Source organism: Musca autumnalis, unplaced genomic scaffold (assembly GCF_047663935.1).
Source record: "Musca autumnalis isolate F117 unplaced genomic scaffold, ASM4766393v1 scaffold_4, whole genome shotgun sequence".
Taxonomy (NCBI): domain Eukaryota; kingdom Metazoa; phylum Arthropoda; class Insecta; order Diptera; family Muscidae; genus Musca; species Musca autumnalis.
The window spans coordinates 106,749,117-106,764,368 of record NW_027411977.1 but is presented as its reverse complement, the minus strand read 5'-3'; the positions used below and the strand labels follow the sequence as shown (position 1 = coordinate 106,764,368).

At 35.8% G+C, this 15,252-nt stretch overlaps 2 protein-coding genes across 3 annotated transcripts; one reads left to right on the top strand and one right to left on the bottom strand.

The window, feature by feature from the left end:
• Window position 1: 1 nt before the first annotated feature.
• On the bottom strand, window positions 2–1,881 carry LOC141402397 (acyl-coenzyme A thioesterase 13-like). Its single transcript, XM_073983522.1, has 2 exons — window positions 1,743–1,881; window positions 2–557 (listed from the first exon to the last, which is right to left on the bottom strand). Exons 1-2 carry the CDS (start codon window positions 1,827–1,829, stop codon window positions 210–212), a joined length of 435 nt encoding a protein of 144 aa, XP_073839623.1. The 5' UTR covers window positions 1,830–1,881; the 3' UTR covers window positions 2–209.
• Window positions 1,601–13,142, top strand: LOC141402396 (uncharacterized). Of its 2 annotated transcripts, none has more exons than XM_073983520.1 (5): window positions 1,601–1,918; window positions 2,038–3,130; window positions 11,941–12,442; window positions 12,512–12,926; window positions 12,993–13,142. In XM_073983520.1, exons 2-5 carry the CDS (start codon window positions 2,131–2,133, stop codon window positions 13,134–13,136), a joined length of 2,061 nt encoding a protein of 686 aa, XP_073839621.1. In that variant the 5' UTR covers window positions 1,601–1,918; window positions 2,038–2,130; the 3' UTR covers window positions 13,137–13,142. The 2 variants fall into 2 exon arrangements, with proteins under 2 accessions (XP_073839621.1, XP_073839622.1); XM_073983521.1 differs by having other exon boundaries at window positions 1,640–1,918; window positions 2,056–3,130.
• The last annotated feature ends 2,110 nt before the right edge of the window (window positions 13,143–15,252 follow it).

Genomic DNA, 15,252 nt, shown 5'->3' with positions numbered 1-15,252 from the left:
ATATGTTCAGCCTCTCATGGCGTTGCCACACAAATTAGTTTTATTTCATATTCCCAAAAATCAGTAAATAATATACAAATGCAACACAAACAAAATACATAAATTAAAATAATAGATGTGTCTTGCAAAATTTCGCAGCAACCACTACATATGCAAAAAAAAAACAAGTACGCAGATAACAATATTTTGTTATAAATATTAAACCGTTATTATTCTTTCGTAAAGTCAATATATTTCGTTTGTCCTCCTTTCGCCACAATAGAACCATCGGATTTTTTCTTTAAAATACACTCTATATAAGCCAATCTTTTGCCAACTCTTAAGGTATTGGCATCAACGATAATTTCTTCACCTTCTTTGGCTGACTTCAAATAGCTTACATGTAGATCAACACTGACGCCAGGATGTGCATCAGTTGACATTAAGGCATACGTTGTCACATTGTCAATCATTGTGGCAGTAAAACCGCCATGCAAGCCACCTCCAGCATTTAAATGTGTTCTGCTCACGGTAAACTCACCAACACAACGGCCTTCGCCTCCGCCGGTTACCTTGAACTGAAAAAAGGAAAATATGAGTTGCAAATTTTAAAATTCGAGTTCAATAGTGCGTATGCACTTTTAGCACGGTTACTCTAGATCTTTTTGCCGGGTTAACCCACTTTATGAGGATTTCTTTGACATTTGCGCTATGGAATTGACATTTGAAACCAAAACCCACTGGGTTAATCCGGTTAAGTGTAACCGGGGTATTACCGGATTTACTCAACCCACTGGGTTTCAAATATTAATTTCATAGCGCAAACGTCAAATAAATCTTCACAAGAAGGTTAACCCGCATTACAAAAAAGTATAAAACTAATTGATTAATTGGTTTAAATAAATTTTATACTTTACAAATTTTAGCTATAACGTTTTTAATGAAACAAATATACTTTATTTTTTCTCATATACATATGTATATGTACATGAAATAAATAAAAATGAAAATAGAACGCATTTTACACTTGCACTTAAAAATGTGTTTGGGAGTTTGTCATTTATTTGGCAGATATTTATGGAATTGACAATTTAAATGATGCATGTTTTATAAACCATGAGAAATGTAAAACGCGTTTTATATCAATACATAATACCAAAGTCATCAATATGCAAGGCATATTTACCAAGGTACATACACCAACAACTACAACAAAATGTTCAGTACTGTGAAATGTCAAAAATGTGTTCCAAAAATAAACCGATTCACACAATTTTTGAACCAAATTTCATTAAGCTGAAAACGCACCAACCTTTGAGTAAAGTTTTGTGTCATTTCCGGTAGAAGAATAAAAGACAAAGTGCTGCCAAGTTTCAATTCGTCTTTATTCTTACTCAAACGTTGGATGTGTTTTCAGCTTTAGTCCGGTATTAAAAAATGCATTATTATACAAATCCATTAAAATTAATTTAAAGTTTTTTTTTTAATGTTGTGTTTTTAATTACAACTTTTTGACAGATCGCAGTACATCAGATACGCTGAGCCGGCTACCTGTATGACTACCAAGTCAATATGGCAACGCCTTTTGCAGGCAACCCTTTTTCTCACTAATCGCATATTTGCTTTTTCTTATTCTTTGTTTTTATTCTAAACGTCAAGTACACATGGTCTTTGTTTTGGCGAAATTATAATCAAAATTATATTCAAATTACATTTTTAATTGATAATCAAATGAAATATACAGTTTTAAGTTAAATACTTACGGCATTGGTAATGGTATCATGACCGCCACTCTTGGATATATAGCCGGCAACAGTTTTTAAAAAATCTACTCCACGTTTTGCAGACATTTTACTCAGGGGCAGTCTAATAGCGATTTGTTAGCAATTAAGGCAAGAATAGTACTGAAAATACAAAAATTACATCATAATAACAAGAGGTAAGGGTTATCGGTACAGATCCGCTGCTCTTGAATGTTAAGGCTAGCGGCGTTTCATATCTTATATATATGTATATTTATTTTGTTTTTGTTTTGGTTCTCTTTTTTCGTGAAAAAAGTATTTGATAAACAACAAGGAATAACCGAATAACCAATAACCATCCCAACATTAATTGGCTACAGAGTTGTAATTTGAAGAAAAAACAACCGTTATGGAGGATAATTTAAAAATAACCCAATTAGCCCTGAGTGAATTTAAAGTGGATGCTGCACATGATTTCTGTTTGACTTCCATGGGCAATAATATTGTATTGAGTGGAAATTCGCACGAATTTCATATATTGGAAATGTTGCATTCGGTGGAACTCTTAATACCCCTACCGTATCATGTGAAATTTGTTCACGTTTCTCAGGATAAACCATTAACAAGTCTAATAAATCCCATCGATTTGGTAAGAATTTACGAAACGTCCAATGCTATGGAGAGCCAAGAATTGTCCCTTGAACCTCTGTATGTATACGAATGCTCTGTTGAGCCTGCAAAGCCACGAATCTTGCAAGCAGATCTACTTGAAGGTCCCGACAACACAACCTTGTGCTTTATGCTAAACACATATGGAGCATGTGATATACTGCAGAAAGATGCAATAACGCATGAGTGGACGACAATAAAAACTAATATAAATCAAGTCCTAATAAACAATGTATTTCCCGTGAATACTCCTTCCAAAGATATAAATAAGTTTTCGCTGTTTAAAAATTTTATTGGCACCTATACCATAACAGCTTTTACATGGTCGTATATTGGAGATTTGCAAGTGATTTATGTTGCAACTGCAATAGGTTATGTTATTGTTTTGAAGTTCTGCTATGAGACTAGAGAATTTACTGAGCTATTCCATTATAAAACATCATTGGAAAGAATTACCTATATAGCAGCAAAGGATAATTTTTTAATTGTTGCCTGTACTCAAGGACAAGTCGGGCTATTACAAATTCAACCTACCAAAATGGCATTGAGTGAGAAGCACTATTTATGGAGTAAAAAAGATCGAATGGGCTGCCGCAAAATTTTAATGAATTACAGTCAGGAGTGTAAATCTTACTTTCTCGTGTTTTGCAAAGGTGCTCATATTTTGGCATATCGTTTAGACATCGAGGGTAATATATTGTCCAATTCTACCCTATATACTAAGGGTATTAAAATATCAGGTAAGTGAGAAAACAGTAGTTTTTCCTTATCATTGGTATTCCCTTAAATTTTAGATATTTGTTTACGCAAGTAAATCTGCAGTTAAACGAGAGAGTTTATAGTCACGATGCGCCTGAAATAACTTTAAATGAAAGGTGCTTACACCTGGAAAGTTTTTGCGAATTCTGAAACAGCAATGCTCATAGAGGAGAAAAATCCAAAAAACAAGAAACATTGCTGGAAGTATATTTAAATAAATGACGGTCAAAGTTAACGTTTGTTGGTTTGTTGTAGGATATCAGGATTTTGCTGGAAACGGCAAGTCCTGTCGAAATGGGACTAAGGAAAGTTTTGTAGAGAATTTTCACTGCTGCGACATTTTCTTCACTTCTACAACGTTCTCGATAGGACTTGCCGTTTCCAAGCAAAATCGTGAAAACCTCAAAACACTAAAGTGTAAACTTTGACCGCTATTTAAAATGCGCTGCGGTAATTTTTTGTTTTTTGATTTTTCTCACCTATGAATATTGTAGTTTCAGAATCCGCAAAAACGTTCCAGGTGTAAGCACCTTTCATTTAAAGTTAGTTCAGGCGCACCACATTCAGGGTAGAATAGCACATAACCCCATTGATCTACATACAGTATCGGCCAAAACTAAAGCACCCCCTCAGTAATTTTTTTTTGAAATGATAATTTTTTTATGAAAACTAAATTATAAATTTATTTTTTACTTTTCTTTTTATTTATTTATATCTTTATAATTGAAAAATACAAAAAAAGGAGATCAGAATTTAATAAAGAAAAGTTAAAATTCAAAAAACATTTTAGGTCGAAAATATAAGCGGACAAAACTAAAGCACCCCCCATTTGAGGTACAGCAAAAACTATTGAAATCAATATTTCGTTGCTTATCCTCTATTCTGGATGACACAATCACATCTTTTAGGCATAAGGGATACTAAATTATTAATTATTGCAGGTGGAATAATCGGTTTTCGGAAAATTTAGCTTAAATCCTCAAAATACTGAAAATCGGAAGTTACCGTTATATGGGGGCTACACCAAAACGTGAACCCAGGTCCACGATTTTTGGTGGATATGTTTTGTGACCACTATGAACACTAAGTACCAAATTACAGCTAATTTAGTAGGAAAATGTGGCTTAAATATCCGAAATACCGAAGATCGGAAGGTACCGTTATAAGGGGGCTATACCAAAACATTAGCCGATATTGTTCATATTCATCCAAAAATGATGCTACAGCATTCTCTGGTCAAATACTAAATCCCTTAGGTTTAAAAATTAGCAAAAGAACGAATTGCAAAAGAACGGTAGACGCCGGCCTATTCAATATTTAGGATTTAACGGTTGCCCATTTGGTCCAAGCCTTTTACCATCTGAATACTTTAAATTAAACATAGATTCATCGGAAAACAGTTCAAATGGGTCTTGGCGAATGCCAGTCTGGCTCCTTCATTTTTAGTCGATATGAAAGGTTTTTTTTTTGCTGGTCGTCGACTGAATAAGCCGGCGTCTATCGTTCTTCTGCAATTCGTTCTTTTGCTAATTTTTAAACGTTAGCGTATTGTATTTGACTAGTGGATGCTGTAGCATCATTTTTGGATGGATATGAACAATATCGGCTAATGTTTTGGTATAGCCCCCTTATAGCGGTACCTTCCGTTCTTCGGTATTTCGGATATTTAAGCAACATTTTCCTACTAAATTAGCTTAATTTGGTACTTAGGGTTCTTAGTGGTCACAAAACATATCCACCAAAAATGGTGGACCTGGGTCCACGTTTGGGTATAGCCTCTATATAACGGTACCTTCCGATTTTCAGTATTTTGAGGATTTAAGCTAAATTTTCCGAAAATCAATTATTTCGCCTGCAGTAATTAATAATTTAGTATCCCTTATGCCTAAAAGATGTGATTGTGTCATCCAGAATAGAGGATAAGCAACGAAATATTGATTTCAATAGTTTTTGCTGTACCTCAAATGGGGGGTGCTTTAGTTTTGTCCGCTTATATTTGCGACCTAAAATGTTTTTTGAATTTTAACTTTTGATAATTAAATTCTGATCTCCTTATTTTTGTATTTTTCAATTATAAAGATATAAATAAATAAAAAGAAAAATAATAAATTTATAATTCGGTTTTCATAAAAAAATTATCATTTCAAAAAAATTTACTGAGGGGGTGCTTTAGTTTTGGCCGATACTGTATGTAAATAGTTCCTTCGGAGAAGTTCACAAAGACATAAATACAACAAGATAAGAAATTTTGTTTGCTATCATTCTTCAGTGAATGGCTTTTGAATTTAACATAATGTTATATCACGATATGGTGATATAACATTTTTTTCTTTTATACATGTTTACGTATTTAACCGAATTTACCGATCCAATTGACATAGAATTATTCTTGAATAGATCCTTGAATTCATAAATTTCGTTTCTGATGCCATTACATGAAATGTTCCTCCTTGGTTGCGATTTTGAATTAACTGCAACCTGTTAAGGGTAATGTTTCTATACAAAGTTTCGTAAACATTTTTTTGTTGCAAGCATTTTGTCTAGTCTTAGTTGTATTTATGTCTTTGAAGTTCATGAGATTATGCATTAGACAATCCCAGAAAGGGAACATTTTTCATTGAAATGCATAAATTTCCAAATTCACGTAAGGGAAATGGAAAAAATTGCTCGCACCGGAAATTTTCAGGTAATTCCTTTTAAATTTTTCTTATTTGACATTATTTTCATTGTTTTGAAAACAAAACTTTTTGGAACAGAATTGCCTTTTATAAACGCAAGAGGAAATTTAAAAAGGAACAAGAAAAATTGCCTAATGTAAATCAGTAAATTGGTCTACAGGCCGGAAATCTCAGGCCAGATTATTTTAGATATCCTACATCCAGGTTCCAGAAGCGATATGCATTGAGCCTTCTCTAGGTAGATTTCTCGAAGTTTGCAGATGTAGTATCATATCGGCGGCCTAACAAATTCAACAATTAGTAAACCCATAAACTAACAGCAGTATCGGGCACCATCACAACTGGAGACTAAACATTCAGCCCTATTCTGAACATTCCCATGGGAACTGTTTCCCATGGGAGCGAAATTTCCCATTCCCACGTTTTCCATATTCTCAACGACGTGGGAACAGCAAAACATGGGAGCTGAAATTTCGAAATTAGTTACACCAAATTATTATAGCATACTTTTGGGGGCTGTAATTTTGTTTTGTAATACAAAATGCCTATTTGGATTGAATTCGCGGGTTTTGAATATGATTAGCAAAAGCACAACCCACTTAATTCAACAACCGTGCATTGATTTATGGATTTTTTAAGAGAATGGAGTCAACGATGTGTAATGTTGTTCTAATAAGCACATTTTCTTCAGAATGTGCGAATTGGTGTAAGCATTTTTAATTAGTAGGCAAACATAATTTTTGTGTATAAAGTAATAGGAACTTTTTAAGTTTGTAACGAATTTAAAAATTGTAAGTTGATACGGAGTAATTTTAGTTAGGGCTTTAACGAGTATATCGCTAGTTTTACTTATTCCTAATGATCGCTAGAACTCGTATTTTGCATATTTTTAAAAAAATTCAAAAAGATAAATTCGGATGTTTTTCTAGATTATTACATATGTTTGCGCGTTATTACATATCGTCACCATAAATTTCCGAAGACGTATCTCAAAAAAAAAAAAATAAATAAAATCAAATACGTTTTTGATTGAATCTAAAACTAAAACACATGCCCTTGCAAAATTTCAAGCTTCTACGTTCAAAAGTAACGATCCTATTCAAGAAAAGGCATTTCGGAAAATGGAATAGCATTGCAATAATTTGGCATATATGTATGTACGTTTGTTGATCCCCAGATAGCATTTAGAAGACTGTTTTTTCAAAAATCACATTGAGGAGTCTTTTTAGAGTCCTTTTGGTGATCAAAAATTGATTAAGTCGCTTGTGTGATCAGAAAGGGACTCGAAAGTGACTCCCTGTAATGATTAAAAAGAGTTCAATTTAAAATACAACAACAAATGTGTAGCAATCACAAATAAATCATTGAGGTGTTTAAAATGTGACAATTTTTTGTTATTTATTGTCACATTTTGATCATCTGGAAGATTGAAAAATGCTTAATCAAAAAAGGGTCATAAAGGTGTTTGAAAAGTGATTATAATTATGTATACTCTGATCATATTTTGAACAGTTAGGTGATTAAAAACTGATTGCTTTGTTTTATTTTTATTTGGTTGTGAATAAAAAAATAAAATTCTCATATACACTTTCTACAAAATTTTGATATAAATGTAACGTATAATATTAAAGGTACAGACAAACACAACACAACAGGTTTTGCCAAGTGAAATGAAGAAGCAGTATACTAACCACCAAGCAACATAAAGGATAATTAAAAGACATAACAAAGCAGAAAAGACTATAAAACAAAGGAAAGAAACAAAGAAGAATAAAAAGAAAATTTTTTTAATTTATTTCGTCTAACAAAAAGACTCATAAATGACTCCCTAAAGACTCATAAATGATTATAAACATGACTCTAAAAAGACTCGAAAAAGGGTCCGAAATTAATCAACAAAACACCAATAAATGATTGAAATACGACTCGAAAAAGACTCATTTGTGATTTGTTTAGAAGAGTCGCCTGAGGTTATGTTTTCCTACCGACAAAGGAGTCATTTATGGTCAGAAAATGAGCTCATATTCTAGCTTTTTAATCGTGCAGTCGGATCAAAAAAGACTCGAATTTGATTAAAATTTTCAAAAAATGCTGACTGGGTCGTTGTCGTGTCGTTGAGGAGACTAACACGTTTTCAATAGAACGTTAGTCGTCTGATTTAAAACCCCGAAGGTTATATTACGACAATGAATAAAAGTTGTAAAGATAACTCCCACACTGTTCGCTCTGGAGATTTTTCCCACAAAATTCTTCCACAATTCAAGATAGAGAATGTATAATTTTTTCCCATGGGAACAAATTCCCAATTCGAACTTCATTCAGAATGAGGGGAGATGGGAATGAGAAAAAATTTTATTCAGAATACGAAAATGTGGGAATGGGAAAAAATTCCCAACTCCCATGCGTTCAGAATAGGGCTGATTGTGTTTGTATTGTGTTAAACAACAACAAATGACTCAACCAAACGAAGGCACATGATGCTACTTACAGTGTACGCGTGCTCCTGTTCGTCTTTCTTATGCTGATAAGCATAGGAAGTGTGTGCGAATGTGTGTCGCTGTCCATTGCTGACTTAGAGTCATCTGCTAATTCGTTTCCCGTTATATATACATCTGTATGTCAGGATAAGGATATTTCGTATATAATAATGTTGTTGTAGAAACGTGTTCGTGCTTTCCTGTTGTAACTGTCATAGGTATGTGTGTTGATTTTCGTCAATCAACTTGATCAGTTTAGAAGAAATAAACGCTAACAAAGGTTTGAAAGTACCCTCCAGACGTGATGTCAAAACCTCTGATGCATTTTGCAGCATTGCAGGTGTGAAGCTATCTGGTCCGAGAGTTTTAAATGGCAAGGAGATCAAGAGCATCTAGACCAGTGTTAATCCATGTGGCTACTTCACGTTTGATTCTACCAATGGACTTTTGATTCTTTGAAACCATCCGACGGAATCTAGCTACATACGTGCTTCTTTTCCATTATCGATTCACTAAAGCGTATCCTTTAGAGTGCATTCTAATCCACAGACAGCTCAGTCTTGTTGGCCTTATTATATAATCACCTGCTAAAATTAGCCAGGTCTTTTGTCCACCATACTTCTCATCACATCTCTTGTCCGGATATGTGAATGGGCATGAGACCTCATAGCTGTCTACTTACAGTGTACGCGTGCTCCTGTTCGTCTTTCTTATGCTGATAAGCATAGGAAGTGTGTGCGAATGTGTGTCGCTGTCCATTGCTGACTTAGAGTCATCTGCTAATTCGTTTCCCGTTATATATACATCTGTATGTCAGGATAAGGATATTTCGTATATAATAATGTTGTTGTAGAAACGTGTTCGTGCTTTCCTGTTGTAACTGTCATAGGTATGTGTGTTGATTTTCGTCAATCAAATTGATCAGTTTAGAAGAAATAAACGCTGACAAAGGTTTGAAAGTACCCTCCAGACGTGATGTCAAAACCTCTGATGCATTTTGCAGCATTGCAGGTGTGAAGCTATCTGGTCCGAGAGTTTTAAATGGCAAGGAGATCAAGAGCATCTAGACCAGTGTTAATCCATGTGGCTACTTCACGTTTGATTCTACCAATGGACTTTTGATTCTTTGAAACCATCCGACGGAATCTAGCTACATACGTGCTTCTTTTCCATTATCGATTCACTAAAGCGTATCCTTTAGAGTGCATTCTAATCCACAGACAGCTAAGTCTTGTTGGCCTTATTATATAATCACCTGCTAAAATTAGCCAGGTCTTTTGTCCACCATACTTCTCATCACATCTCTTGTCCGGATATGTGAATGGGCATGAGACCTCATAGCTGTCTACCAGAATTCTTGTCACATGATTTACTACGCATTCGACTTCTGCGACTGAAGAGATGGACTTTATCTCTCTCAACTTGGAAATAGAGAGCTCATTAAACATATACCAGTTAATTTACGGGGGATTTCTATGTGGCGTTTGATGAATACCGTCAACGTCAAGAGAGGGACTTGGAACGTTTTTGTTTATTTTTATTCAGCTGTGGGGTACTGCTTCCTCTGTGTCCAGATGGGAGACTGGTGAATGGGGTTAGCTGGACAGCTAAAAAATTCAGCGTGTCACGTGGTCCCAATAAACATCCAGGGTATTTGTGGGTTACCCTGCAATCAATTCGCGCCCAAAACGAATGGAGGCGGGGCTGCATCATTCGGATCTTAACTGGATTGAAACCACTTGTGTTTGCCTTGGTAGCGTTCTTTCGCTGCGATGAATGGTGGGTGGTTTATCGCACTGTACCTTTGTACTGCATGCGCAACTGCTTATGTGTAAATTTTTACTAGATTATGGCAGGGTTGCTCACGACGGTAATACCCAAGCAGGCACTGCAAGGAAAATCTCCTTTTGTGTTGATTATCGGTAAAATTTTCGTCTCCTCATGAAGATGGCCCACTGTTGTTATGAAGTCCTCACGGCGGCTTTCTGGTATGTTTGCATATTCTTTTACATTTGCTTTGCTTTGTGAGAGGTAAACAAAGTCTCTTTGCACGCACCGCAAGTGCTGGCGTCCAGCGACTTGAGGACCTTGTTCTTACTTCTGTTCGTACCGCATATGGTTGTGGCTTGCGCGGATAATATTAAACGTATCACCCAATATATTTGGGTACTTGGCCAGCATTTTTAGAAGGAGCTTCATTACAGAAATTTGGTCTAATTTCAGGTATTCGACCAGCAAGTATGTAGCGAACGATGATTACCAGGTAAACGCTCTCAGCTACCCGAGGATCTGAGAAATGGGCTGCTATTTGAAGAGGAGATTGGTAAATTCTCTGAATCCTTGTCTACCAGCCATTCAGAAAAGTACGGCGGTCAGAAGATATGTTAACGGAGACGATGAGTGGAAGATGGTCTGAGCTAAGGGAAATTACGGGTTCCCGGAACACGTCATTAATAAGGCCGGTAGACACAATGGTGATGTCTGGCGAGCTGTGGCAATGCCCACTTTTACTCGTAGGAGCATCTTCATTCACCGCGCAAAATGTGTAGATGTCAATTTTCTCGGCCAGCGCTGTATCCTCTGGTTATTGCTTATGACGGAATGCCAAAGCTCATGGTGATCATTGAAGTCCCCAGCACCAGAGGGTTATTGTCCTCTAAAAGCGTACACATATCAGGCATAAAACACAAAGAAAAACTGGTGTATAAGAAAGGCAACTCCTCCTCATCCTCTTCCTGTAAAATCTTATCGCAAAATGTTCTAACCACCCCAACATTGCAAGCTACAGATGACGGTAAACTTTGTTTCATGGATCGCGGCGACCATGATTTTTCTACAGTCTATAATTTCGTGATTTTGTTGCAGAACGATGCATTTCGGGACGCTGAACAGCAACATGTGTTGTTAGATACTGCAGCCTAAGTCGTGCACCCATTCCCTACATCTTACCGATGTTGGCATGGTGTGGATGTGAATCTAGCAAACGAAACAGATCCACGGATTCTTCTCTATCCTGGTACAAACCAAAAGAGCGCGGAACAGGTATATATTTCTGCTCCCAAGGTGAAAAATATTCGTACACAAGCACATATAATTGTTGAGGTGACGAACCCTGGTCGAAGATTTCTCCGAGTCAATCCGGTGCATATAACCGACCGCCAAGTTAAGCTTGACGCGGTTTGTCAGTTTTTCCCTACGAAAGTTGTAGTTTAACTGTAGATTATTAAAAAAGAGAATCATCAACCGCATGATGCTGACTCTGCTTGTGTTGTGAAGAGGAGCTTGGATGTTGTGACAAAGGAGTAGGATCGGGGGGAAAGGTTGGGGATTGTGGTAGAGGTTTTGTGCTGTCATGACTATGGACATTCCGGGGCGTATATCCGATTGTCGTGGGAACACAATAGTAGTAGTTACTGTTCGCGAGCCACAGCATGCTTCCTCTTGCACCTTCCTTCCCTTTTAATCAATTAGTCATCCCCTTACAGATTATGTTTTAATATTTCTACTCCGGTGGAGACAGGATTTCTACTCAGAATTGTCAAAGTTCCATGTTTTCCTGGTTATTATTAGGGTTATTACTCATGCAGGGCACTAATAATAAGTAAAACACATGATAATTTATTTATCTCTTTTCAGGGCTCGAACATATATCTGCAAATGAATTTATAATTACCAGTATAGTTGGCAACATCACCTATGTTCGAATTTCGTGTCCTTCAACAGAGGAGCTTGTACTAGAAACGCAAAATATCGAACATGATCTCGATATTACAAATTTACAAATTCTAGGAATGGCAACATCCAAATCACGCAGTCTTTGGACATTTTTCCTATCACGCAACAAGGACTACACACATCAATCGAAACATTCTCCCAATTCAGCATTTGTTAGTGTTTGTAAAATTAGTAATCACGATAGTCTTATCAAACTCATCAACCTGAATCTAACGACAATGGATGGGGCCATAGATTTGGTAATGGCAATTAACTTGGACATCATAAATAATTTAGAAATGGATAAATATCAAGATTTTATGAATTTGAATCGTCTAAATCCACCGAAAATTGTAAATGATGCTTTACTCCAAAAATTACAAATTAAGCTGATAATTGTGCGAAATGTGGCTAAATATCAAAAGTAAGTTAATGGATTTTTTATTCGAAACCAATGAAGATAATCTTCACATATTCTATTTTCTCTTTACAGAACGAAGTACAAAAGTGTTAAACATAATACTGAAATGGAATTGGATTTCCTCGAATCCGTTATACAAATGATCTACATTAATCAACGACTAGAATATTTACAAACTGTACGAACGCCGGATGTTAAGCTATCTTCATTTCAAGAACTATCGGTGGCCTGTATGCAATCACAATTCTCTCGTCTATTAAACGGACTAATCAATAGAGACGATAATGAAACGAATCATTTACGAAATTCAGTGGAAAATTACTCAAAAGTACTCAAAACAGAGTATGAAAAGTGTTGTTTCGAAACAGATGGTTTTAAATATAAACCAGAACGTTGTGAAATGTGCGATGCTGAGATAAGTGTAACGACATTTGATAAATGTCGAGAGGGGCATGCAGTCCGTAGGTGTACAATTTCATATACCCAGGTATTTAAAAAATCTAGTCTAGAAGAAACACAAAACTAAAGGTAGTGTTTATTTTGTTCTTTTCAGTTATCCATGGCACCAACGAAATATTGCCCACATTGCTATGCCTTAGTTACCGACAATATGTTTGATTTGAAAGAACTATTTCCACCAAATGAAGTGGTTAAATGTACATTTTGTAGATTCTTAATAAAACACGATAATGTTTAACATAAATCTAGTTTCGATGTTCGTCGATGATCATATCGATGACTTACTTTCTCAACCTCGTAAAAAATACAACTTTTCAGAAGAGATAAAAGACGATTAAGTTTTTGTTACATCGGTCTTTGTGTAAAAGTTTAAAACAACTATTAGGGAATTGAGTACATCGAACGAGCCACTATATTCTCATCTATTTACAGGCGCTACGAGCACCCTGATCCATGTGGAGAGGCTGCTAAATAATGTGAGGAGTACAAGCCATGTTCTCTCCAGACCTTCCCTTATTAAGAAGGATGAATCGATCATTAGTGACTGGAGAGTATTCATCCAGTGTCATTTTCTGATCACCGAAAGATACTATTTCAAGTGCCATCAAGCTCCACATGAAATTCCCCGAAAACTATCTGGCATATGTTTAATGAGCTCTGCTTCTGAGCTTTTCAGCCACAAAAGTCAAATGTGCAGTAAAGCATGCGACAAGAATTCTGTCAAGAATACAATCCCACGGCAGCTGGTTCTTACGTACCCGATTGACCCGGAACCAAAAGTGTTTCGGCCAGCGGCTGCCAACCCAGCATTATATACTGCTACCAATGAGGTTGTCATTGGTCACGAAACTTCTCCATCAAAAATCGAACTAGCTATAATTTGATATTTGAATTTTCAGTGGTCACTAAACTTCTTCACTAAACATCGTCAATATAGGTCCATGTTTTTGTATAGCTCCCATAGAATGGTATCTCTCGATTTTCGGTTTTTTGAGGGTCTTAGTTACATTGTTTGACGGAACTACTCGTAATTTGACTTTTGAGGTTCCCTGCAGTAATAAAACTTTTCCACCGAAAATTGTGAAGGTAGGGAGACACTTTGATATAGCCCCGTAGGCGGTACCTTTCACCTGGCTGAACACATTTTTGTAGATTAGAGTATATAATTTAGGCATTTGGGGTATCCATGGTCGAAAAATGTTTCCACCTAAAATATTCCATTTTAATTTAGATTATTTTATGTTGGAGGGTATAAAAAGTTCGGCCCGGCCGAACCTAACGTTTTTTAATTGTTTTTAATTATTTTTTATTTTTAACTTTTTTGTAATTAATTTTTTGACCACTGACGCCCGTAAATTCAACGCGTGGTTATCTATGAGTTCTTAGATATCTGTCGTGTATGCAAAACTCATAGGTAACGTTACCTGGTCAAAAACGGCAGTCTTACTTACACCAAGGATTTTGCCTGGTTGATCGTTGACAATGTGTTAAAAGTTGTAAAACACTTCTATGTGGATGTGCAATGATTTTGTGATATCATGAAGGAAAATCACCAATATTACCACATGATTTCAAAAATTACACACCTCGGTAAATGGAGAAAAAAATAGATAAAAACTTTAAACTGCTTGAAATCGTGTGGTTCCGTTATATAGTGGCTATACCAAAACTTGGAATTATGTCCACACAGGGGAAGTTTCTGTACCATTGGGAATTCCAAATGCCAAGTTTCAGCCAATTCGGCCTGGAAATGATAAAATCTTTAAAATACCTGAAGTCGGATGGTACCGCTATATGGGGGCTATAAGAAAAAATTGGCCCATATTGGTTTTGTTTTAATGTTCATGTATTGTCATCAAAATCTAAAAAGTGTGCAAAGTTTTAGTTCGATTGGTCAACTGCAAGATGAGTTACTAGGTTTGAACTACTGAACAGACACCAAAGTAAATTAAATAAAACACTGTAAAAAGTGGAACCGTTTGCTGTAATTGGTATTGTGTGTTGTCAGAGTATACAAGTTAGACCTACGAGAGCTTAGGTCTGAAAATAATTAAGATCGTCTAGATCCTAATTAAGATCTTCTAGATCTTGTACGCGTTACTTTGTCGAAAAAGGACCGCGGACCCTTTTAAAACCGGAGTTTAATTATCAAAATTGAACTTAAGTGACACTTATCAAAAGTTTCGCCGCTCCCGAATTAAAAAAACCGTTTGTTGATTTAAGACGACTTTATTCACTGACAGTTGGTAAAAGAGTAAAGTTAATGTTGTGTTACAATCATAAACTAGATTACAAATATTTGCTTATTTGACATTATGATTTTCCATGAAATCATGTCACTTAGCTTTTAATAA

Excerpts from the sequence above, each read along its gene's own strand:
- LOC141402397 (XM_073983522.1), bottom strand. The coding sequence starts at position 1,829 with ATGTCTGCAAAACGTGGAGTAGATTTTTTAAAAACTGTTGCCGGCTAT. Across the intron at positions 558-1,742 it reads ATGATACCATTACCAATGCC|TTCAAGGTAACCGGCGGAGG; the intron begins GTAAGTATTTAA and ends TCCTTTTTTCAG.
- LOC141402396 (XM_073983520.1), top strand. The coding sequence starts at position 2,131 with ATGGAGGATAATTTAAAAATAACCCAATTAGCCCTGAGTGAATTTAAA. Across the intron at positions 3,131-11,940 it reads TAAGGGTATTAAAATATCAG|GGCTCGAACATATATCTGCA; the intron begins GTAAGTGAGAAA and ends ATCTCTTTTCAG. Across the intron at positions 12,927-12,992 it reads GTACAATTTCATATACCCAG|TTATCCATGGCACCAACGAA; the intron begins GTATTTAAAAAA and ends TGTTCTTTTCAG.